At 40.3% G+C, this 26145-nt stretch overlaps 1 protein-coding gene across 1 annotated transcript in view; it reads left to right on the plus strand.

The window, feature by feature from the left end:
- The window catches only part of LOC116995781 (solute carrier family 15 member 5-like), a 28788-nt gene extending 24811 nt beyond the window's left edge, over positions 1 to 3977 (plus strand). Inside the window, exons 8-9 of the mRNA XM_033058740.1 lie at positions 3006 to 3114; positions 3647 to 3977. Of these exons, the coding sequence (XP_032914631.1) occupies positions 3006 to 3114; positions 3647 to 3791 (254 nt within the window). The 3' untranslated portion in view covers positions 3792 to 3977. The remainder of the gene's footprint in view (positions 1 to 3005; positions 3115 to 3646) is intronic.
- The last annotated feature ends 22168 nt before the right edge of the window (positions 3978 to 26145 follow it).

Here is a 26145-nt window from a genome sequence, read left to right on the forward strand (position 1 = left end):
TTAATTTCCCTAGAAAAGTACTGTTATTCCTAATTCCCATATTTTTGCCTGAAAGCCCCTTGATTTCAAAATTATAATAATTTGGAGAGAGGGGGTTTGCATTCTCCATTTCAAAGAGAAACTCCTGCCTTTCTCAGCAGACACCTATCCTCCAAACTAAAACAGCAACTTTTCGTTCTTTGTCCATATATAAGCCGCACCTGATTATAAGCCGCACTTTGGGTTCGGACCAAAATTTTAGTCAAAATGGTGCGGCTTATAATTGTGTAATTACTGTAAATGTAGTCCAAGTTCATCCCCTGTTTCATGGGGGAGAAAAAATTTAAAAGGAAAAGTAATGAAGGAAAAGAGAGTGAGAAGTAATTTTTTTTTGGCTGGAAGTAGGAAATTATTATATTAGCTTTTGCTGCATCTACTGATGAAAATATGCACTTGAAGGATTGTAGTCTGGATATCCTTAGGACTGTTGGCATCCTTATTCCTCTGTAGAGGAAAGCCTACCCCTAACCAGCCTTGTCCCTGTCTGAGAGGAAAAGAAAACCTTGATTCTACCTCTTGCTTTGGACAGAGCAGGAAACTAGAGAAGAAAAAAGTGCTCTGTGGCAGCTGGAGCCTCACCATATCCTATTTGATTTTTTGTCCTTGCATGTGCTGTTGCTCATTTGGATTTTCCGGAGGCTCTCTGTTGTTATCCTAGCCTCACTGTTAAAATACAGTCAACTCCTAAAAGAAGGGAGGAGATGGAGCAAGGATTTTTGACCCAGACCATTGAGGGAAGCCTGTGGTGAAGTGGGGATAGGATCCACATCTGCTTGCCAGACTGCCATCCTACCCGTGGAACCAACCAGCCACAGTTACAGTGCTTTTATCTGGTGCCCTTATCAGTGATGAGACAGAGAAATGATGCAAATGGAGGCTTTCAAACTCGGAAGCTGCAAAATTGTTTTTATTAGCTTTTTAAGTATATGTTTTCTGTCCTGGTTCCACTGTAAATGCCATTCCATTAGGAAGCTCCTGCTGCTCCTGTAGTTAGCCTATCCAAGGTGAATAACCCAGCAGACAGTGTGAGCTCTGCTTTGACAAGCTGCACTGCAGACCCCCATGCATGATTTCTCTTTCATCACATCCACAGGCTCTGTCTGTGCCTTCTATTGGACCCTGGGGGGTGCAAAATGAAAAACTACCTGATTGTGAATGATGACAGTAAAAGTTTATAAGCTACTAAAATGAAGTTACAGCATCTAGGAGCTCAGTCAACTTACAGTGTAAGATGATAGGTTTTTAAAACTGGCTCTGAGATAACACTGCAAGAGAAAGGGAGCAGGCAGGGGTGTGGTGGTGCTGCTCTGTGACAAGCAAAAAAGGTAACGTGGCATGGAGAGAACTGTGGAGGAGCTTAGGAAAACTGATGGCAGTTGTTCTCTGTCAGTCCCAGGAGAGCTAAAGGCAAGAGCTCTGTAAAGAAATGTCTTTATAACTCTAAGATGTGGAGGGAAGAGAAAAATGGAAATATATGAATGTATTTGGCAGAGTGTAATCCTTTGACTGGTGTCTCTCCTGTGCTGTGGAACTGCTCTCTGCCTCTAATTAGAGAAATATTAACAATCTAAGAATGGCAATCAATGTGTACAAGTGGCATTGGTGGCCAAAAGATCTGTTAAGGCCATCAGGTTTTTATAATACAGTCATGGTAAGAAGGCTGATGTTCCTTCTTTCCCCACGAACTCATTCAAGGGGGGAGTAGGCACACAATTTAGATGGGCAGGATTTGATACTAGACTTGGATGCAGCAGAGAAAGGTGACTTTGGGCACACTGATGCTGGTGTAGTCCAGATCAGGAGGATGCTTTTGATCTATATCTCCTAATAATCTCTGATTTGCATCACAGATGATCTTGGAGTGTGGAAACGACTGAATTCTTTTTAGAGGGAACTGAACAACAGAAAAATATGGTCATGTTTGATGTGTTGCAGCTGTTAATGGGAACTGCTCTGATGTGAGCCCCCTGAGCTGCGGGGAGTGTGAACATCACATTCTCACCACCAGCTGTTTCACACTCTGCATTTCTTATTAATTCCCAGTCAGGTACTTGGTCATTACAGTACTGTATAGGTTTCTGATGTTCTGTAACTTCAGCTTCTACTGGAACTTTTGTTCTCCTTGGTTTGATGGTTTTGCTGTAGTTGATGATGGCACTTCAGGTACAAGTATTCAGCTGCAGACTAACTGGGACTGGATTTGTTTTTAACCATTTTGATTTCTACAGTTAGTTGCCACCTGAGCTTGTTTGCAGTGATCCACGCCGAAAGCAATGCAGCCACAAACTGAAGTGCACAGGAATGCACAGGCAGGGAGGTCACTGTGTGCGTGTCCCCTGCTGAATGGAGTGCCAAAATGGCCCAGACATTATTGCCAAAAGCCTTGGTTGAAAAAGGTCTGATTTGTGTCAATAAACAATGAAAGGACACCTTATAGGCTCATGGCTAAAGGCAGCTGTAAAGGAAAATGTCAGGAGCTATCTTGCTAATGAAACACCAAGGCACTGAGTGAATGCTTTTTGTATTTTGAATTTTTAAAATATTTTAAATTCTTTATTATAGAGACCAAGAAAAGACTATTAAAAGCATGAGAGATACAGTAAAGATTTCTACAGCCCACCTTAATTCTAGCTCTACCTAAAATGTTCACAGTTGACTTGTTTAGCTGTGTGCACAGCATAATACAAATGGAAGATTGTCCAGTCATTACAGCAGTAGCTGTGCAGGATTAGGTTTTCCAGTACACTTCAGATTTATTAGGGATGTTCTTTAGTTTCTTTACATCTGTACTACCAGTCTGCAAAGCCAAAGTAGACCCAAAACCCCCAGGGATGCTGTGAGGATGGAATGTGTATCAACAGCTGCAGGGATTGTGTCTCACACCAAGTTGTCTTCTTGTCTTCCACGTGAGCCACGTCTCGTGCTGCAAGGCAAACTAATTCTGCCTCAAATGTCTGCTTTACCAGGCAGCTGGTTCCCACACTTGCTGCATGAAGGTAAATTGGAGAGATTCTTCTTCTTCTTGGCTTCCTTAATGATGGTGAACACCCTGGGGTTCTGGAGCATTGCACACAGGTACGTATGAGAAAATGAGAACTTGATGCTCCATTTGTAGGTGCAGGTAGAAATTCTTGAAAAATCTGTGGACTAGCATGTAATAAAGAATTGGTAGTGATAGATCATGTGTGGAGGGAGATTGCATGGCAAAAAGGTGGTGAAGTGAAAAAAATCTGGAACAAAGTGATGTAACTCACAACTCTGGGATGTTTAATCCCAGTTAATTTTCTGTTGTCAGCACTTTAAGTAGTCCTTGCAGTCAAGCAGAGGGAGGGAAGCAGCTGTGCCACCACAAATGTGAGGGGTCACTCTGAAACTTGAAAGTGGCTCTTGGGCATTATGAGGCAGTTCTGTGGAAATGCTTCAGGAACCTTGGTGAGCAGAGATGATGCGAGCAATAAATATTTGCATTTTCCTATTTTTTTTGGCTGCCTTGAAGTCCAGGATTCTCAAGGCACTGGAACTTAAGTATTGTGTATAAGCAATGGGTGAAGCTAACACCTTACAGGATGATTATTTTGTTATTTTCCTTCTGTATCATCTCCCCCAGATACAACAATCTGCATGAGAATTGCACCGATGAGTTCAGAGGAAGTTTTCCTGGAGAAAAACTTCTGAAGCATGAAACAGCCATCAAGCATTATAATGCTGTCCTGGAAAGTTCTCCCATTTTGTCTCCTGTGGAGAAAACCTGATAAAATTTCACTGTCATTTGACTAAATTTTGATTTTGTTATCCACCAGCTCTCTAATGATAAATTACCCAGCACACTTAAGTGGAACTATGTCCCGGTATTTATGAATTATCTGGTGAATAATAATGTTGTTTATGAGTTAACAAAACAGCATTCTTCATCGGATTTGGCCTTGAAGGAGGCTGCACTGTCATAACTGACACTGAGCCCAAGGAGAGCTCACTGCTTGCCATAGTTGGAGAGGATTTTAATCTTTATATGAAAATAGGTATCCACATATGTTTGTATTTAGGAGTAGTCAACAATTAATAAACATGCAGACATTTGTTTAGCTAATTACTTTGTGCCAGTATAATTTACAAGTGATTTTGAAATCTGGTGTTGGCTGGTTGATATTTGCAATGGTGGGAGTCTTTATTTGCCTGTCAGTGAAATGGACACAAGCTTATCAACCTCTCCTTGGCAAATGGCTTTGAGATCTACCAAAAATGCACTACAAACAAGATACCAGTCCTCAGTCCATCAGGTGTGCCATGGAACATTGATGCCTGAGGCATCCAGTCTCACTTGGCAGCAGCACTGTGTAATGTGCCATTCCTAAAGGATGATATAAAGAAAATTGCTAGTAGGAGAATGGGCAACTGGAATTTATTAGCATCAAAATCACTAATTGCAGCCCAGCTGAAGGGGGGTAAAGGGAATTAGGAAAAGAAGATTTGGGGATGGAGATAAATAATTATTAGTAAAATGTTTTCCAGTTTAAACTTCTGCACAGTGTTAAACACTCCCAAACCTGGCTGATTCTGTTATTGTGAGAGATGATAAGCTAACCCTTAAAGTTTCTTTTTAAAAGTCATAACTAAGAAGAGTGATGAGAGAAGTGGGGTCTGCATGTGATAAGGAAAGGTACTGAACCCAAAAAACCAAAAGGAGCACTTTGATATCAACATGTTTCTAACAGAAGGGATAACTAAGTCAGAATGCTTGCTAGAGAGGAGCGTTGCTCTGCCACAGGAGAAGCTACACTAAAAGAATTCAATTCACTCAAGTGCCACAGTTTGTGAACTGAAACTCTGGAAGAGCTGGTAAAGGCAATCTCTTCTGCACAATTAACCACACTTAATGCCATAACTTTAGATTGGGTGTTCTGGGAGTGGGAGAAAAATGTAGTGAATACACCTCTGCCCAGCCAGGGACTGATTTCTCCAAAAGTGACTACAGAAGCTGGGCTGGAGGAGGCTGTGAGAGAATAGACAGCAAAAGGCTAAAGGATCTGTTCTCTGAGGGCATGGAAGGGTGAGACAGGCTAGTTTCCACATATTTGGGTAAATTTATCCATGAGACCTAACAGTTATTTGCTTGTAAGGTATTATTTTCAAAGTCATATTTGTACTGCAATAGATCCAGGTTTAAACCATGAAAAATACCAGTTTCTTCTCTGAGATATTCTTGAACACTTGACCTTCGTCCTTGCACAGAAAAACTACAAAAAATGCTGGCTGGAGTCTGCTGACAGGAGCTATGTGATTGCATTTGAGAGTTATGCACAAAAGAACCATGTAATAGAAGGATAAAATTTAAATTTTGGTCAGATGAATATGATTGGGCCGTAGATGTTTTTATTAACTAAGGATATATATATTTTTTTTTTTCACTGTGAAAGTAACAGTGCTTTGGAACCATTTATGTCAAGAACAACAGGATAAAAAACTTACAGTAATTTCATGACTATAAGGTGCACTGGAATATAAGGCGCACTTCCGGCTCTTGGCAAATTTCTGAACTTTAGCCGATATATAAGGTGCACTGGACCATAAGGCACACTTTTTTTTTTTTTGTAGTGAGGATCCGCCGCCAGCTCCCCCCACGTGATTGCTGGCTGAGGCCCCGCCTCCACCCGGCAGCCGCAGTGCCGCGGGCCCCCGGGCTTGCCTGTACCCGGCAGGAGCGGTGCTGTGGGACCCCGGGCTCGCCCGTACCCAGCAGGAGCGACTCTGCAGGCCCCCCTGCACCCGGCAGCCGTGGCCCTGCTGGCTTCCTGCACGACTCGCACTTCCGGGTTGGCAAATTTCTGAACTTTGTCCATATATAAGGCACGCCGGACTATAAGGCACACTTCTGGGTTCGAGCCAAAATTTTATTCTAAAGGGTGCGCCTTATAGTCGTGAAATTACTGTAATTCTATTTTTAAAGTAAAATGTTTCATCTGCTGCATTCTCAGGCTGATTGGCCTCAAACTTCCCAAGAATACTTTTTTTTGCTCCTCAGAAATTGATGTGTGAGAATAGATGAGAGCAAGTAAAAGAATGCAGCCATTTTGGTTGAATTGTCTGATGAAGATAATTATGCAAGAAAAAGAGGATTAGTTACTCCCTGGGTAGGACTTCCTCAGAATGGGTTTTGAGATGAAGAGTTGAATATTGAAAACTCCCTGCCTTCTTCACATGGACAGGAGGAATGCTTTTTGTATCAGATTTAATAGTTTGGCCTTTCAGATTAATGGCAGAAGAAAAAGGGGCACTGGTTGCTGAATTTGGACATAGTTCAGTTGGTGGAGGAGAGGAATCTACATGCAAAAATCTATCAATCACCCTCACTGTTGTGACAGAGCAATTTAGCACTTAAAACCAACAGACAGGAAATTTTCTTGAACTGCAGCCTCTAGGACTCCATTCCAAGCTGATGGGATCCTTTGTGCATACAGGGCACTCCCTAAATTATATAAATCTAGTGCCAGCACACAGTGAAACTGGTATGAAAGACTCTAAAGGTCTGGTCTTTATGTTGAAGGAAGCTTCTTTTCCCTTCTTAAAAATTTAGTGACTTTTTACATTAAAAAAATTAGAGGACAGAAAAAATAAGGAAGTGTGTGTGCATATAAAATGATGCAATAAACAGTTGGAAAATGCCAGGAGAGCCTTCTTTTGTTCAAACTTTTGTTGATTTGTAGCAGTTTTCATGGGAGATAACAAAGCACTCAGACCTGGTTGCTTGTCTTTGAGGTCACCTGTTGCCATTCTGCATTGCTTTGCACAAAGTAAATCAATTAAATAATTAAATCCTCACCATAAAGGTTTATAGTTTTGAAACACATTGTGGAAAAGGTTGCCTCCTCGATGACAGCAGAGTCGCCGGAAACATCCCAGTTCAGTTTTCTGTTTGATTACTGCCTGAATTTTCTAACTGTTCTCCCAGCACAGAGTGAAATTAGTATAAAGGACTCTAGGTTCAGACTTGACTTGAGAAGGAATTGCTTTTGTGCAGCTCTGGTTATAAGTGAGAAGCTGCTGTGTTCATCAGAGGTCATTACTAGCCTTGAATAGCCAGATGTATTTCTGATTACTGCTGATAGTTTGGAGGTGTCTTTTAAATGGTTTAGTGTGTGTTTTATACTGTATTCATGCATACACACACACACACAAATAATAATAATTAAAAAGAAAAAGACAAGTTCTGTCCCAGACAGTTCATCAACCACCTCAGTGAAGTCTAAATGCATGGGACACCATTCTGGGGGGGTGGAGGCTGAGGAAAACTCGATGAAGAGGATTAAGATCTCCATCTGTTAAGTTTGCACTGATGATAAAACACATGCTCCCAGTTGGAACAAGATGCATTAAAAGAGCAATTTCACTTCTACTGCCTAGCACAATGTCACTGAGCACCTGCAATAGTTTAAACATTAGGCATAATTGGCTTTGCTTGACATAAATCTGTAGTTGTGTAAATAAGAGCAGTTGAGTTTCTGTGTAATACCAATTAGCTATAAAGAATGCTTTGTTTGCTGAAGCCTGCAGCTTTGTGGAGGAAAGAGGGAGTTGTTAAGGCTCAGCAGTGGTAGTCAGAAGGTAGAACCCAGATTAGACAATTATACAGGCTTTGAATATCCTTGTGCAAGTTCCTTAATTTGTTTCAATCAGTTTCCCTAAGTATGCAAGAAAGAATAATGTAATTTTTTTTTTTTGATCTGTAAAGAGCTCTCAGAATGTCTGATCAAAATACCTTGGAGGCAATTTTACAGCACTAAACTGAACTGTCTTGTTCTATGTTGGGTTTCTTTGCCCTTCTTTCAATGGACACTACTTGAAAATTCTTTAAGCATCTTGAAATTTCTGCGTTTTCTAGAGTCCCTTGTTTTCTGCCAGGGATGGAGGAAAGGAACGAGGTGCACGATCCACTAGACATGAAAATCAGTCTTGTTCGGTTCCTGAGGGAACTGTGAGTTGGAAAGGTGAGGTGGGAGAATCCCTTCCTTGGGGCATTATAAAGTAGAACTGCAGAGCAGAACTAAAGCTTTTAACTTAAGCCTGGTGTCTGTTTTCTATAACTTGTGTTAGATTTGTCTTGGCAAGGGCAAATGCAGTTGCCTTCCAGAGGATATTTTGAAAGTCTGCTTTTTTTTTTTATCTGAAAAGAAAAGGAAATTCACAGGTCTCCTCATGATTTCTCTGTTCTGAATAGAATAAAAATTACTTTTTCCTGTCTGTCTACCTCGACTCTAGAAAGTCTTGCCATAGAAGTCATTCTGGTGATGTAGTGCTTTAAATTATTCTAGTTTCAATCTCTGTCTGTAACTTTAAATGTAGATTTCTATGAATCAGAGGCATCTAAATCCTATGAAATCTGCTAGTATTGGTGATGACTCTTTAAATTTTATCAGTTCTAATGCTCAGTGGTAATAAGAGTGAAAGAAAATGTTCTGACACTTTTTTTTCAGAGTTTTGGAGATATTTCATATCTAGACAGTGCTGGACATTGCATCCTTTGACTACCAAGTTGTAAATACAGTCTATAGATTTTTTTTTATTTCAAAAGTAAAATTGGCAGAAACTCTTTTTAAAATACTGTATGCTGTATGATTAGCATCTTTTCCTACTTTGATTTTGTTTGCTTTTTTTAAATTTTGAGGCTAAATTTTTGTTTGTTCTCCCCAGTTTATATGAAGGAATTGGAATAAGTACATTTACAATTGACTGGGGAGTAGCCTGCAACCTTACCATCCCCACAATTTTATGTAGAGCCAAAATATTCTCATTCCTATCTAACTCACTCAAATGCCCAAGAAACTATTGCAGATATTAGCTCTATGTTTTTGAGAGCTGGGCTTCTTTCCTGTTAACAGGGGAAACTCCTGTTCAAGTGGTTGCACTGTCACAGCTTGGCTTTGAGCCGAGGTTTTGGAACTGGATCTTGAATACCCAGCAGAGTGTGCTGACTGCTTGGAGCTGAATGCAGCTTATTTATTGTTATTATTATTATGAATGCATATTATTCTGGATTCCCCTTTTATTATTCAAATATATCTATTCTTTTTCCTTCAGATCAGAAGCAATATTTTGAAAGCTGAAAAACTTAGCAAACAATCCGAAAAACGCAATCACTGAGGAGGAGTCAGTGGGGACATCAACAGAAAAACAAACCTTAAAGCAGTGGATGTTTGTCCTACCTGCTTTGTAGCCTGGTAAAAAGCATCTTTTGAAAGCAGATCCCGAATGCTTTTATTGTCATGTTGTGTGAACTTCAGAAGCAAGATTGCCATGAGGTTGGGGATAGTTGTCACAGTAGCACTTAATAAAAAGGCACAGTGAGTTATCTCAGATCCATTTTTTGCATGGCCAGTGGCTACCATATGAAGATTCTGCCTGTTTAGCTGGCAGGATGGAGCAATCTTTGATAACAAAATCCTTAATTCAAAACTAATGCTGAGTAGTAAGCCAAAGGTTGCAAGAGGATTCTGCAAATCCAGCATTGCATGCAATTCTGACTATCATCACCTTAGTTCACAGAGTTTTGCTGTTGTCTCGAAATTGTTCTCTTTTAAAGTACTCAGAACGAAAACCTGAGAGATTTTAATATCATGCTGACAGATGATAACCCCCTCAGCAAGCTTTGTGACTGGTTATAAAGAGCTGTCATTTAATGGAAACGTTCTTTAAACTTAAGCTGTTTGTAAACTTAACTTTAAAGGTAAGAATGCTATGTAAAACCTGAACAGCAAAAATATTATGCAGCCTTACACATTCTGTAAAAAAAAACTAGGAATGTCTGTGACTTTGTACAAGTACAGAAATTATGCAGGCCTTGCAAAAATAAGAAAACAGTTTCAAGAACAGAGAACAGCAAAGTGTATGACGAGGGGAGGGAGGTGATTATTAGCCACTTGAAAATGGTGTTACTTTAGTCCTTGAAGCTTTTGATTGCTGCTCCGTGGGATAGGAAATTCATGTTTATGAGAATATGTGAGAGTGGAGGAAGGCCTTGTCTGTTAGATTGCACAGGTGTTAAAAAGATTAAATACAGTGGCAGTAAGGGTACACCTAAAGTATCTATTTATTATTATAGTATTTTTTAAAAAATACCAGAAAAGGCTGTTTTTGTTTTTCTGGCTTAAATAGCTGAAGGGTGTAACTTAGTAAATCCAGTGCTGCTTCTCCTGAAAGTTAAGTGTGAATTACCAGTCAATTGAGTCTTACCTTTGCAAAGTTTGTTCATCTGATTAATGGCTGGAATGCACTATTCTCTGCTCAATTATTTAAACCAACAACTTTTGCTGTAGCAAGGGTTAACTAAAGCAGGGTAATTTGGGGTTTGTTTTTTTCCCCCAGTTAGCCTTTTCAAGCTCTCTTTCTATGCACGCAGTGATTGTTACATCTACCTTTCTACATTCTCTAGTAAATGGCATTTTCACTTTATTCAAGCCTTTTTAAGATGCAGTTAGTTCCAAACAATCACTTGCACAGATGTTTCTATGTGTTTTGGGGTGGGTTTGTTTGTTTGTTTGCTTTTCGGGGGGGTTGTTGGGATGGTTTTTTCAAAAACTTGTTCTGACACAGGCTCAGGCATGTAGATCCTTCAGAAATGCTCAGAGAGAGTGGCCCAATTTAAATTATCTATTGAATGCTGAAACACAAATTGCACATGAAATCCCCAAGCTTCAGGGGTCTCTGGCAGGTCACATCCTACCAGTCAGTCAAACATTGAGTCAGTGCTACCCCCATGCACCTATGGAACTGAGGCTGTTTGACACCTCTGAGAATATTTCTCGTGTTAGATCTGTTGTAAATGAGCACATGGTCCAGAATAATTAATGGTAACACTTCAGTCCTTTTTTGACAGAGTTGTGTTTCTCGTGCAGTTTGTGCTGGTTTGTCTATTTAGCTGCAATCAGCCATGCCTGAAAGACAGGAAAGAACAAGACGGACAAGTGTGTCAGTGAGTGAACCTCTTTTCTGTAATTAGAAATGCACAGGGAATAAATTATTCTCTAATTCAAGCTGTCCAGCTCACACTAATAATAACAACTCAAGAAGCAATCTGTTTATAAAAATCAAAACTGAATTTGTGAGACTCCTTAGTGCAAGACAGGATTTACTGTGCATCCTTGTTCTGGTTTCTCAGGGCTCTGGGAAGGCAGTGTGGGTGTTTGAGGCTGGACTACACAGCCATTTCAGATACAAATTTTATATCACAGATGATTAGCTAAAACATTAATCACAGACCAATTCAGCAACTCCACACCAAATTTTTCCCTGCTAAATTAATGACTGATAAGGGAAAAAATGCCACATAATAAAGGCATGACTAAACGTGGTCAAAGTCTTGTCTTTATTTTACTTCTGTGGACATCTTTTAAGACTTTTCCATTCAGTTGTCATTGGCTTGCATGGGTGAAACCTTTCTCGTGGAGGCACTGGAGAGGATCCTTAGCGATGCCTCAGTAATCCCTGTTTTGCTTACAGTGTAAATAAACTCTTCCTTCTCTGGGCTGTAGGCCCAAGAGACTGGATGGGATCTTGAACTTTGGTGTCCAAAATATTTTGCTCAAGGGATTTTAACTGTTGATTGAAATTATTTCTGCTACTATTATTTACAAGTCAGCCATAATAACGCCTAATGCAATTGTAGCACCTGATTAAGATGCAAAAAAACCTGAGCACTGAAGAGTGCCAGGCCTTCTTACTTGACTTCAGCTTGGAGTCAAGTGGAGATGTAATGTTTTGAGAGTGGAGGACATACCAGAGAGCCAGCTTTCCAACAGTCAGCCTGAAAATGAGAGTGCACAGCCTTCCTTTCAAACCTGGGAAAGTAATCAGAACTGCTCAGAATCTGAGAAACTGTCATAAAGCATCCCTGACATTTTTAAGCAATCTCAGATCTTTTGATGAAGAGCCACAATAGTAACTCCACTTTTTGGAAGTCTGAGATGTACACAAAAGCTAGTGGTGACTACCAGAAGTCAGCCTAACAGGTAACAATATTTTTTTTATTATTGTTACTGTGAAATCTCAGCAAATCTTTTTATCCATTTTATTCCTCATACAAATTATCTGTATTATGGTCAGTCACTGATCTGAAAGTACAGATGAGATCAAGGGGAGGGAACAAAAGCTATCAAGGTTTTCTGGCACATCTGAACATATGCATCACTTCAAAATGAGTAAAATAAGCTTGAAGACATTGTCCAGTAAGTCAGAGTGCCTAATTAATTTAATTGCAAACCATTAAATCCTCAAATTAGTTTATTATTCAAATATATTCATGTACTTCCCTCCCTCAGGGCTCTCTCCCCCTAAAAGCCCTTGCCTTTTCAGTGCAGCTCTGTTTTGTGAACATCTGAAATCTGAACAAAAGAATATCCACCGTGTGTCAGACCAGTCATCCTTTTACACAGTAGGGGCGGGGGGGGGTTGGAATAAAGGATAAAACAAAAGTCCCTTTGAGGAACCCAGACTGAAGGAGGTACCTTTACTTCTGTGTTTCTGCTGTCCCAATAGCTTTTGTAACAAATCAGAATACAAACAACATCTAAACAAAATCCTCATTGCCAGCTTGGCATGATATAGTTTAATGTTCATTTCAGGCACTTGTTTTCAGCTTACATTTGATTTTAGTATCTTTCTGTTGGCATCTTTGCTTATGGGGTTTTTATGCCTTGCTTTTTGAAGTCCAAGGTGAAACCAGCTGTGAGACAGACACTTCCCTGAACAGGTTTCTGTGAGTGGTAGGAAGGGGATTTGGGGTGGAGGAGGGAGAATAAACTTGCACATCACCTTTACAGAGTGCACACTCTTCAAATCGTGTTTTCTCTGAGCCAGCCCTGCCCTTCCCATAGCTTTGTAGCTCAACATCTAATGTCAGGGAGCTGTACTAATGACAGGAGTTGGGGACAGATCTGGTGCTTTTTGTGGTGTAACCTCTCATTACGAGAGTGAAATAAGTCATCAGTTATTAGAGCTTGAGTTTTCTAAGTTCACAGAATAGACACATGGTAGATTTGAAGTTATCTTTAGAATCTATTTGTAGGAAATACCTTAAAAACAGGATGAGATATTTCCTTTTTTATCCTAGTAAGCAAGGCACTTGGGTCTTCTTTGATAGAAGAATTAAATCTAGCTTTTTGTCACATTTGAAAATAATAAAAATGAGTTGATGCTGACACCTTGGCTTCTCTATCTTCACATGAACTTAAACCTTTAGTGACCTGACCTCCAAAGAAGGATGTGTGCAAGCAGTTTCCTTTTGGGTATCTTGGAGTTTGTTTTTGTTTGCCTTTGCCTTCTCCAGCTTTCATCCACCAGTGCCCTCAAAGCTTTGATATGAAGAGCAGCCCACGGTGTTACAGATGTTCTCCTTGTTTTTTCAGCTCTTTTGGCTGCTTTTGACAGGCAGCTCTCAGCGGCCTTGTGCTGGCATCCCTGCTCCTGCTCACCTTTTCTTTCACCTGCTGGGGCACAAGGGTCTTTATTGCCTGCCCCATGGCACACAATGCTCTAATCCAGGCTTCCTTCACATCTCCTCAGAAGCAGCTGTGCTCTCCTGGCTCCCTCTGAGGATCTGTCACCCAGCCTCCCTGGGTGTTGCATTATTAACCACTAGGTAGACACTGAGTGAGCCTGGTGGAAGCTGCATTCAGGGAGTGTTTCTGTGTGTGTGTGTGTGACCTGCTGCTCCCCTCCCTGCTCTCTGCTTTGCTCCACGTGTGCCTCTGCATGAGCAATTTGGTTTCTGTAGGAATCCTCAGTGCCCGTCTCCTTGCATGCTCAGGTGTCCTGGTTTTGGAGCTGCCAGGGAATTTGTGCCTCATTGCAGGTACAGTGGGGACATCCAGTGGTCGCAGGGGTTATAATTAATTACTCCCCAACCCGTCAGGGAGAACAAATTTCCGAGCTTTCTTGTTTTCCCAGCGTTTGACTTGTTTTTCATCATAGCTCATTATGCTGTAAAGTGTCTGACAGAAGGTTGGGATGACTTGTTTTCTCTCGTCTTTTTCTTCCCCTTATGTGATGCTGCTCTGTATCTATCAGCAGCAGAAATCAGGAAGTTGAGTCTCTCGCAGACAAATATCTGGGGATATCTTTTAATTGCTTTTCAAATTGAGGATTTGGAAGAGAGAGTAAAGAAAATATGAGCTATTCTTTTGAATGCATAACACTGGAATAACTGGTAAATAAATGTTATTGCTAGTGGTGACAGGGAATTATTTTTTTTTAAAGTGATGACAAATAATCACAACTTTAACTTTTTATACAACTTTTTCAAATTACCTCATGCATAATGCATCTGCACCTTGGTTCATCTGGCGTCTGTAATGAGGCTGAGAGGAGCTGTCTCCTTCCCTTTTCTGAACTTGGCAGTGATCAGATTCAGTCCCTGCTCATCGTGGAAGCTGAGCCTCCCATTTTCCCAACTGAGGTTTTTTTTTTTTTTTTTCCTGGAATGATTCTGAACAAGATAGATTTTAAAATATACAAATAAAAATAGACCTGTTCTGTGGTTGTCACAATATAGCATAACTGTGAATTCCAGACCTTTCCATCAGAGGATGGGAGATGCTTCTTATCCTGTCCTGCTAAATTTGTACTATATGTATGTATATATATATATATATTTTATTTGTTACATTAAGTTAAATCGATTTAAATTAATTGAATGTATATATATATTTGTTCTCTAGTAATGCAGAGGATCCAACTGTCCTTTGCTCTCTTAGTAATTCCAAAAATGGCACAAGCTGATCTTAGCATCAGAACAGCAAAATGTCTTTTTGCTCAGCATAAGTGTGGTCAGATCTGCTCCCTCATTTTTTTCTGAAATATTTAAAAAGAGTATGAATCCTCCAGGGATTAAGAAAGCACATAAAAATCTTAACTTGTTTAAAAATTGATTTATTATAATATTGTGTGATATTACAAGTTTCTCTTAGTCCAACCAACAGTGGAAAGACTACCTTTATTTTGTTGTCAAATTTCAAATTAATTAAAACAATATGATTGTTCCTCTGCTGTTTACCATTTCCCCATTGAGATAAAATTTGTGGAAGCCACAGGAGAAATTCTGGTAAAGGTCACTGGCCTAACCATGAAATACCTTTAAAAGTTTTATGATCCTTTAATGGAGTGCAGTGTGATAATTCCTCCTGGAAAAGCTCTAGCTCTGGAACAAAGCCTTTTGAAGGAACTCGGCAACTTTGGTACAGCAATTCTTTTCCCCAGGTTTGCATGTGGCACCATGGTGGCAGTGACCAGCCAAAATGCTTCTGTCATTAGGATAAAATATGATGCACAAATGAAACAAGAAAGAAGTAATGGATTTAAAATTTTACCTCTGTGGATCATGATTTCAACAAACTCGTATAAAAGGAAAAAAAATAAAACCCAAAATGCATTTGACATTCAAGCAAATTATATTGAATTATCTCCACTTTGTGAAATAACTGACTTTTTCCAGTGTATCATAATGATTAAATTTCAACAAGTACTAAATTTTTCCTGGCTGATGGAGATGGTGGGAATACCATCCTGGAAAAGCTGTGATGTTACCTCCTTTTCTCGTTTCCCCTGTTGGTATTTTCCCACCCAAATTCATCTTCAATACCTACTTCAAAACTAGGATGAACATCATAAGTTGAATGATGGGTGTGACTCAATTTGTCAGAAGTGAGAGTTTACAAAACCTAATTTTTAAAAACCACTTTGTCTTTAGGCCAAAGACCTGTGCCTTTTACTGTCTGGTGGAAATCTGAATTGTTGCAACTGATACACAGAGTTGTGAAAGAAATGCATTTCAAAGGTCTGAATAAAGATTATATATGTGGCCTTCCCATGTTGCTGACACTGCAGTGGAAGCTGTTATTATCTCCTCAAAATGAGGTGGGATTGTGGACATTTGAGGGGGTGTCAGGAAAGCTCCTGGCTGTGCATCCTGTGCAGCAGGACATTAATCAGCTCAGGAGCGGAGTGGAAGCTCACCTGCTTCCTCCTCCACTTCCTTCTGCTGCTCCCACTTAATGCCTCCCAACACCCCTCAGGAATATGCATTTCAAGTCCTGCCAAAGGGAAGTGCAGCAGTGTTTGACAGTGGCAGCGGATATGGTGAAGGTTGGGGGCTTTTTTCTGTTTTTTTTTTGTTTTCCGAGATGAGCCTTTCCGCTCGCGCTTGAAGTTTGGCTTGATTAATGTATTCATTAGAGAGGAGTGACGGTAATGATTAAACAAAAACATCTTTAAAATGCAGAGTTCATTTCAACCCATTTGGTTTTGTTGCACACAAATTGGATTGGCATTGCATCCTGCACAGCAGGTACTCCCCTTGAAATCAAAGACAGATGCTTTTATAGGATTAGAAAGGATATCTTGAGGGGTGGAGGAAGAGATTGAGGTTGAGGGGCTTCAGTTGCTGCTTCTTGTTACTTTTTAGTAATAATGGTGAATGAATAACTGTAATACTACTGTTTTGTCTGCTTTGAGCACTAATAAAACTGTTTGCTTACAATTAAAAGGAAATAAAAACCTCATTGTAACATGAATTCTGAACAAATCAAGGATACTTAATTGAGATTCTTTCCCTCACAAATAACTAATGGCACCTGAGACTGAATTTTAATGCTAAATGGCTCTGAATGAAAATATTTGACTGCTGAGTCATGTCAGGCTGCCACACTCTTTTTTCTTTTTAATTATCTAACTGTATGTCATTTAAGAGCTTCACAAATTACTGAAGTCCAGTCTTTGCCCAAATAGAAACCTAATGAGAGAGCTGCAGCTTGCAGAGGATTGCAGTTGGTTGAAGTAAGTGCAATAGAAGCAGGTCTTTGGAAAGAGAGATCTCAAAGATTGAGTTGAGCTGCTGAAGATTCTGTTCTTAAATTCACTGCAGCCAGCTGATGGCTGCAATGAGAGGGGAAGGTCTAGGATCACTTCCGTGGCTCTGGCAGGACCTTCCAGTCAAAATTCCCCTTGGGGGTGCACTTTAGGGGGTGTGATCTGGAGGAGTCACCAGCACCCCATGAAAATCCTGCTCTGGTGAAACAACGTCTCGAGCACTCAGACCCCATTTGCCAGCACAGGATAAGCCAGCATTTCCCACAAAAACATTTTCAGATTGCTTTAAAAATGATCCGGTCCTCATGCAGGCTTTGGGGCTCCTGACTTGGAATACCTTCCTTGCAATCTGCTGTGCTTAATCATTTGGTATTTCTGCACACTAGTTTTTTTGAGAGTGGTTGCTGTAGCTTGCACTGTTTACTGTTTTCCATGTCCCAGCCACATTTATGGCTCCACAAAATATTTCATATTTGGTCTATTTTTAAATACATAATTCAATGAGCTTCTCCCGTCTCTTGACACTGCAAAGCATCAAAACCTTGGGTCTTCCTAATGAAACTGTAAAATGCTTTTTTTTAGAAATAGTGCACTATTTTTAGTCAACACTTCGCCTCACCTATACAGAAGAGAGCTGAAGGGAGGAGCAGCTTGCTAAGAATATTTGCCTTGTTTTTAGTTCCTCAGTGTGTCCAAAGATTCAGATTATGTGTAGGGTTGGCTTCTCTGTGTATCGTTCAGATCTAACAGATGGAGAGTATCTAACCTCAGGAACCTGTCAGTGCCTTATGAAACAATAAAACCAGAATTCTGAGAAACAGGAGAGAAATATCACGTATCCCAAACAACTAAAACTTTTCTCCAGTTGATGCCATTTGATAACATCACTCCATGTGATTTGAGTTTCCTCCCAGCTGTTGGTGAATGCTGTTTTAGATCACAGGAATCATGACTGCTCTGGACCCTTGTTCAAGGTTTAATACCTGGTTTCATTCTGCTGCCTGGTTTGACTTGGTCATTTGTGAGCATCAGGGTGTGCCTAAAGGTTGGACTTGATGGCCCAAGAGGTCTTTTCCATAGTGTGATGTGATCTGTGGAATTTTTCAGCCATATAAAGTCCTAACATTGCTATAAGGTATTGTTTATTATTGTTATAGAGTTTGGGTTTTTATGTTTCCTACATTTTATCTGTCATGTATATGGTTTACAGAAGATAGGACCTAAATTTAGATTCTTATGATCAAACTAAAGTAAGGTCTGTCACTTTGTCATTGATGATTTTACTGCAGCAGAAAAATGCTCAAGTCTAGGAATCTGCAAATGATATCTATTGCCTCCAACTCTTACCTGACCTTATTTTCAAAACTGATCTCTACTGCAGATTTAATCTTGTCTTTTTCTTTTCAGGTTTACCTAGCACTAAATTTATCTGCATTCTGTACTAACTCTTAGGTTGGTAGAGTCAATTCTTGGTGGGTGTTGGTTTGGTTTTCAGAATAAAGTATCTTAACCTATACAGTTCACATAGGCTGGACCAAGGGAATAAATCAATAAGCTTCCACTGCACATTTATGGTCCTGCTTAAGAAATGAACTTTGCCATTTAGGTATATGCAAAGCAAGAATTATTTCTTTTGTAGTAACTCCCTCATTCCAGTCTTAAATCAACCTACAGATTCCAGAGGAAGATGTTCTAAATATGAACAGACACCTGGAAAGCAAAAATATAGGTCAGGATTCATAGAGGTACTTTTTCTGTTTCCAATACTTCTGCATGAGAGTAACTGAGGGTTTTTTTCTGTCTCCTGTATTGGTATATAAGCTTTTTAATTGGCTGAGATTTTGAAGAACACTCTAATCAATGTTTGCTTCCCATTGAACTTTTGAGAGAGAGATTTGTGATGCATTCTCTTAAAATCATGAACAGAAAAGCAGTTTGCTTACTCAAAAACAGTGCCCCATTGAAGAAAGATGTGGTGTTTATCATTCAGCAATCAACTTAATTGCCTTCCATTATGAAATTGGCTTGGGTTTTTGGGTTTCCGCCATAACAGTTTTTAATAGCACAAATGAATTTTTCATAGAATGAGAATGGAAAAAAGTTCCAAAATGCTGAATTCAAAGATACATTTCTCCACTGTGCATTCTTCCATGCTCCTGCTGGAAATCATCGAGTCATATGTTGTTATTGCTTGTCAGAAGAACCCATCCAGATGGGCAGTCCTTCTATTTTATATTAGCAGAGGCTGTAGGGAGCCAGAAATAGGGAAGTGGAGACAGCCTAGCCATCTTCCAAAACTGAATACAGGAATGTAATCAACCTCCCATGAGAACTTGAGAAGTTTTACTTATGCCTTACTTCAGCAGCTCAGTTTTATCTGTAGAGTCATTCTACTGTGAGCCTTGATCTGCTTGCTAATGCTTCTTTTCTCCATTGTGGGGGAGTATCTAACAGGTCAGGCAATTCCTCACCTTGGAAATGATGGCCACAGCAGAGCCACAAGTGAGGAACTAAATCCATAGCACCCTGTTAGTGTGGGTGGTTGTAGGGATGCAGATCAGACGGACTTGGGGAGTTTCTCAAAAACTTTTTCCTCCTTTTCCCTTTTTTTTTCTCCTTTCCTCTGATAACCCCATGGTTCCTCTAATGTTGGCCTGAGCCCTCATTAACTGCAAAAATTACACCTTAGGGGGCAGTAGAAGTGACAAGCAGTATGGGGGCTTTCCTTAGTGAGGTGATATCACTAAGTATCTGGGAAAAAAACCCAAAACCAACAAAATCTTTACTTTTAGGAAGTTGAAGCACTTGTTGAAGACAAAAATGCGTAGCTCTTTCCATTTATCTCCTGTGAATGCAGCAGGGTCCCTTTCCTATTGCTACAAAGAAAAGCTTTTCCACACTAAAAGATCTACACTGTTTTATGCTGATTTAAGTGTGACCAGTTGACACTTGATTGTAGCACAGAAAATTAATTTTTAAAAATAATTGAAATAACCCCTTAGCTTTCTGGTCTGAAAATCAAAATTTTGGTAGCTGTTGTATTTTGCTGCAGGACCTGGTCTTCACAAATGGCATTTCAGCAATTATTTCATTATTGATTCTGCCTTTCTTGATTCCTAAGGTCTGAATATTAAAATAACACTAAAGTTAATTTTTAGAGAGATTGAGGACACTTTCTAAAAAGAAACATTTTAAGGATGATACAGAATTTGAAAAAAAAAAAAAAAAGACCAAAAAGACAACACATCCTTTCAGTGCTGCTTCTGCTCTGTGAGCATTGATTTCCTGGTTAGGTTTGTTGATTGGATTGGGTTTTTTAACTTGGTATTTTTAATGCAATTTTTTTTAATACCAATGATTTTCATGGCTGTTATTGTAAGATTATTGCAGAGGCATTTAAAAACCATTTCTAAGTAAAATTTTAATTTCCTCATCTCTCGCATGTAAACTGCAGTGATGAAAGCAAATGGTGCTATTGAATTTCACATTCTTTCTTCCAGAAGAAGAGAAAAAAATGGAAAGCTCTACTAGGAATTTTTAAGGGGTTTTGCTGGATGTTCTTTTTTGGAAGAGGGATGCTGTCATAAGAAAGAAGAAAATAGATGGACATTTCAGAATCTCTGTTTGTCTAAATTCCTCTCAGATGAATTCTGAAGCTAAAGTACTTTAGGAATCTTGTAATCTAATAAAATCAGGCTGGTATCCAACACACTTCAGCGGGTGCTGACTTCTTCTAGTGGTAGCTGCTCTGTGTGCTTGTAGCTGTCAGGAGATCATGTGGATGCATTGTCTGATAATAGCTGTATTTTTTACTCACCTGTCAGATTTGAAAGGCTGAATTGATGGCGTGTGTGGTTTAAACAGGATGGATGTGGATGTGTGCAGTACTTGTCTGTCAAGAAAGCTGGAAATGTATGAGTTAATTGTACATTGTTTTGTAGTAGGGTAAATTTTTAATCACATTGCATGTACACTTTTTTTGGTGAAGGAAGTAATTGATATTTGGGACACAGAGGGATATAAATATTTTATTTGGTCTCCTAAAAATAAAAGAAGTCATGTGGGTTTCTTTCATGAACTTATATGTTGATAAGGTTTAAGATGAAGGAATTTATTCATGAATGTTGAGATGCAAAAATACCATCAGCAACAAGACCTGCCAAAATCAGTTGAGACAGTTGTGACTTACATAGTTTTATTTTATATCTGCTTTTACTTTCAAGGGCAGGGAGCTTGTAAACACTCACACCTCTGAAAACAAGTAAAAATCTCTGTAGGTGGTGACACACCTTCTTTCCCTTCCTTTACTAAATCCCATCCCCAGTTCCTGCATTCCCATTCCTCTTTGGCACTGATGATGTGGTACAGAGTTACTGATATGAGCTGCAAGAAAAGCCTGGATTTTTTGGAAAGAACTTATTTTCTGAAGCACTAATTGGTCTTTTCTTGAGAGAGCAAAAGTGGCTCAAACCAACTGCAGTGTACATGGTGTTCTTTTCTCTAAAACTTCATCTACTGTTCTTAGGCTGAGAAACCTTGTTATGCTGAAATCATGAGTGGGGCTTCAGGACACTGATGTGACAAAAGCATTATGTACTTAAAGTGGCTGTAGGTTGTTTTTTTAAGGTTTTGCATTCAGGTACTCAAAAACACAAAGACATCGAAGTGACAGTGTTTTATTTATTCCAGAGATGAGAGAGGTGTTTCAGCTTAGATGCAAGGGGTGACCATTGGTGACACTGCTGGACATTGCCAGGGCAGGGAGCTTTGTACCTACCACCAGGCTCAGACTCAGGAAAAATGTGCTTAAAGCAAGGAGTGTAGCAAAAAGCCCCACTTGTCTCTGTGTCCCTTTCTATTAAAAAGTTAGCTATTAATAATCCCCATAATAATCTCTGCGTGCACAAATACATGGGATATATACGTGGAGAGGAAAGGTGGGATGGGTGCAGGTGTGCTGCAGAGGTGTTAGCATCCTACTGAGTGCTGTTAGCTGGGGCTTGTCAGCCCTGTCCTCTGAACTCAAACCCTGCATGGTTTAACAGATGATGAATCAAAATTGCTTGGGAAAACTCACCAAAAGCAAGCCTAATAGACTCTAAATCTGATTGGCACGTTGCATTCCCTCATTCCTATTTATCCAACTTTAATAATGCTGTAATTGATCCCCCATGAAAATATTTGGCTTAAAATCTGTATTTTGCCATCAGATGTTTGGTTTTGTGGTTGTCTGGGGCTTTTCCCCCTCTCTCTTTGCTGCCTGTTGCCATTTGAGCTCAGCGTGTTGTTTGCCTGTGGAAATATAGATTGGGTGATCTGTCTCTTTTAGACCATTCAGTGATGAAATTTCTACTGTACCACTTTACTGTGACATTACCTGACTAGATAAAGCCATTTTCTATCTGAGGAGGGAAAAAAGCTGGCAGTGTCTACATAAATCCTTTTACTCATTTCATGCAGAGACAGGGGTTCCCAAAGGGAGATCCTCTGGGACATGTCCCTCCTCAACAGAAAAACAAACAGAGGCACAGCATGCTTCTGAAAATGGAGCTGATCAGTTTTATAATGTTGCTGTTATTACAATAAACAGCTACTGCAGTTTAGTTTAACAGGTATCCCAACAGCTATTAAAAAGTAAAGCACATATGAAAGAAATACAGCCTCTGCCTGCTCTCTCCTTTCCCCAAAGCACTTGGCATCACCCTTGGACTCCAATTGCTGGGGAATGACTGCATATCTTAAAATAATGTAATGTGGGTTTGTTCATGCCAGAATTGCTGCTTTGTCTGGCCCATTTGAATACCATTGTCCAATATTAGAGCCAGGCAGCTCTGAGATCCATTTGTGAAAGCAGCAGTTTTTAATAGCTCTTTATTTTGTGAGCCCGCTCACCCCTAGATCCTAATGTGCTTCATAAAAATAAGGTAAAATTCTTATCCTTGTTTTGCAGATGGAGGACTGTGGTCTTTAGAGATAGATAACTGAATAGGGGAGCTGGACGGGATTTCTGGCAAAAGCTGTTTTTTGTCAGGAAACATTGATTCATTAAAGCTCTTTTGCAGAAGCATATGCTTTGATGAAACTCCTGGCATGAAGTTTTCCTGAAGCGTGGGACTGAATTTAAAGGCAGATTTTCTGTGCTGGCAGAAAAGTGAGCACGGACTTTGCTCTGTGGCTGCAAGGGGCCCTGGGTCACTCAGCTGGGCTGTTCAGCCCCTGCCAGGGCACCACTGGGAATATCCAGGGATGCCTTTTGCTGTTCTCTCCACGTGCTGAGACCTCTCAGTGTGGCAGGGAATGGCAAAAGGGCTGATTTTCCAGAGCCTGTGGCTTGTCCCTCCCCTGCAGGCTGTCCAGGCTTTGTGTTCTTGCTAGGCAAACGCCTGGAATATCTCTGGGGTCGAATGCAAAGCAGGAGAAAACAGTGCAGACTGAGAAGTTAGAATTCTCAGGAATTTTTTGCTTGACAGAGAAATTTTTTGCTTCGTTTTGGTAACTGGTAGTTACTGGGAAGAAGCTCCTGAGAGCATCCTAGAAACCAGCAGCTGATGGTATTTCTAGTAAGGCTGTGTGGACACCCTTTCTGCTGCTCTGAGCCTGTTACTCTTCAGCTGTAATCCTTGATCTGCAATGAACAGCCACAACTCTGACAATAACATTCTGCACATCTCCAGTTACTGCAACTCAACTCAAAATTCCCTTTCAGAGCCTGCACGAAACACCCTGACGTGCCTGAGCAGTGGGAAGGAGAGGCAGTGTCTTCCCAGTGCTTCTCCAGGGGGAACTGCAGATCTGACAGACTCGGTGATGTGCCCACTGTCACACAGGAGAGAGGGAGAGAGGGATGCTCTGCACCAGACAGAGCAGAAGTGTCTGCTGCTCCAGCACGCAGAGCTCAGCACTGCCCCTTAGGCCTCCCCATGCTCCCTGCCCTGCCCACATCACCACATCCCCACCTAGAGGTTCAGTACTCTAGAAAGAAATTAAAATACACAACAAAACAAAAACAAAACAAAAAAAACCCAAACAAAAAAATCCAAACTAACAAACAAAAAAACTCCCCTACCTCTCCACCTCTTCTATCATAGCTGCTTTGGGGTTCTTTTTTAAACACAGCCCGTTCATATGTTTTTCTTCTCCTTATTTTCTGTGTGTGTGCCCACTTTGTTTTCCAGCTCTATCCAAAATACCCAGGACTGTGTAGTCGGCTGATTGGTGTCTTCTGGGGTCTTTTCTCCTTTGATAAAATGCTGCTGGCTGTTCTGTACCTGCTACTTTATATCCTTCTCCCTCTCATATATAGCTACCTATATCATATGGAAAGGATCAAACAGTTTTGATTTTTCCCAATGATACTGAGAAATGCAATATTTATCACAGGTTACTTGCAGAGAAGAAGAAAGGAGAATCTAAGAGTGTTCCCTTCAGCTGTTTTTCTGTCAAGGCATGGTGTATGTCCCAGTCCACTTGTTTTGCTCAGTGTGTTAGTTCTGCTCACTACCAGCTGTAATGCATCAAGACTGATAAAGTTGGTTGCCTATTGGCCATGTGAAAGAGAAAAAAACAACCAAAGCTGGTTGTTAGTTATCCCCACTAAAGTGCTAAACAAATCTCCCAGCAGCTAAACTCCTTTCCCATTTTATTACTTACTGTACCTTGTAAATCAAATATTTATTAACTGAAAACAGCTTTGCTCACTGCCTGATCTTGCAAACATGGGACAAATTCACCACAGCTGGCTAGTGGCCAATTGCTTATTCAGGCTGCTAAAGGAAATCAGCCTGGTGGAAAGACAAACTCTGTGATGATTTTTCTTTCCCCCCTTCCCCACTTCCCAGGAACAAATCTCTCACATCCCTGCTTTGTCTGCCATATTTACCTTTCATGAAAATGAATGTGTCTGAATGAGGTCACTGCCACCCTTTCTGAAGAGAACTTTATTTTTGTTGTGCCTGCATGGAAAAATGAATCTTTGGTGGTTGGAAAAGGCAGGAGCAGACACAGGCATTGTTTCAATTAGCATAGTGGGTCTGTCACTGGAGAAATGAAAAGATCCTTTAAGCAGCTGTTTCTGCTGCCTTGCTGTTTCCTGGCTTCGTGTTAACCTGTGGGGGTCCTCAACAGTCCGACTGCAGCAAGCTTGAAGCCCTTTGGATGCTTGGGATGACAGGATGCCAAGAACAAAACTGAATCCACACTCGCTTTCTCTTCCTCTGGAAGTTAACTTGAAAGATCTTTGCATCATTCGAGGCTTTGCCTTTGGTTGCTGTAATGAAAGTGATTTGCTGTCTGTTGTCTAATAAATATCCCCTGGAATGACAGCACAGTTGTGCTCTCTCACTGAAAGGGGAGGCAGAGAACAAGCAGGAATTGCAGACATTTAGGAGAGGCTCTCCAAGGAGTTGTTCAGGGACACTTTTCGCTCCCTGCCAAGGCCAGAGTCACCTGCTGCAAGCACATGCCTTGCAGTAAATGCACGCAGCAGGCTGGGTGTCAGCAGGAAATCCATTTTCAGTGACTCATTTGGGGCCTCAGGATCCACATCCTGAAGTTTTGCTCAGCATCTCCACGCTGATGTTCATCAGCTGCACTTGCATTGATTTCACTGATTGTTACCAAAATGTCTTCAAATATTACTAATATTTTGTGTCATCATCTTTGTCCTCTCTCTCTCGGACTAATCTGAGGGATTATACAGCAATTCTCTCCTCACAGCAGCAATTTCACCCAGCCAGAAGCACCAGCCTCCTCCTGGGTGTGTGTTCTGTTCCCTCTGGTACCTGAGGGCTGCTCTTCTCCATCAGGCACCTAGAAAATGGGAGTTTGGAACTTTCTGTGCTGACAAGCACTGACCCCCAAAAGAACACTACCTTTGACCTGAGGCCTTGGAGAAGGCTTCCAAAATTGAATGATAGAGCTAGAATCACTGGTGTGTAGTTTGAATAGAAGTGTGTAATGTCACATGGTGAAAATTTTACAATTTGAGGTTTTCAAATATAGCAATATATGGAGGGCAAAATGGAGGGTTTAGAGTGGAGGTTTCTTTCTTCACCTTCTTCTTCATGGGTCTAGGTGATACCTTTGTAATTAAATAAAAAATGCCACACTGTGAGTCACAGGTGTTGGTTATTGGGTCAAAAGTAAAAATAATTTAGGTGTTAGTTCTTAATTGGACAGTTTAGGTTTAAAAAACCTTGTAATGAGAGAGACAAATCATCATTTCACCATTTTTAGTTTGTTAGCTAGAAGTGCTGT

Source organism: Catharus ustulatus, chromosome 4, assembly GCF_009819885.2.
Source record: "Catharus ustulatus isolate bCatUst1 chromosome 4, bCatUst1.pri.v2, whole genome shotgun sequence".
NCBI classification, from domain to species: domain Eukaryota; kingdom Metazoa; phylum Chordata; class Aves; order Passeriformes; family Turdidae; genus Catharus; species Catharus ustulatus.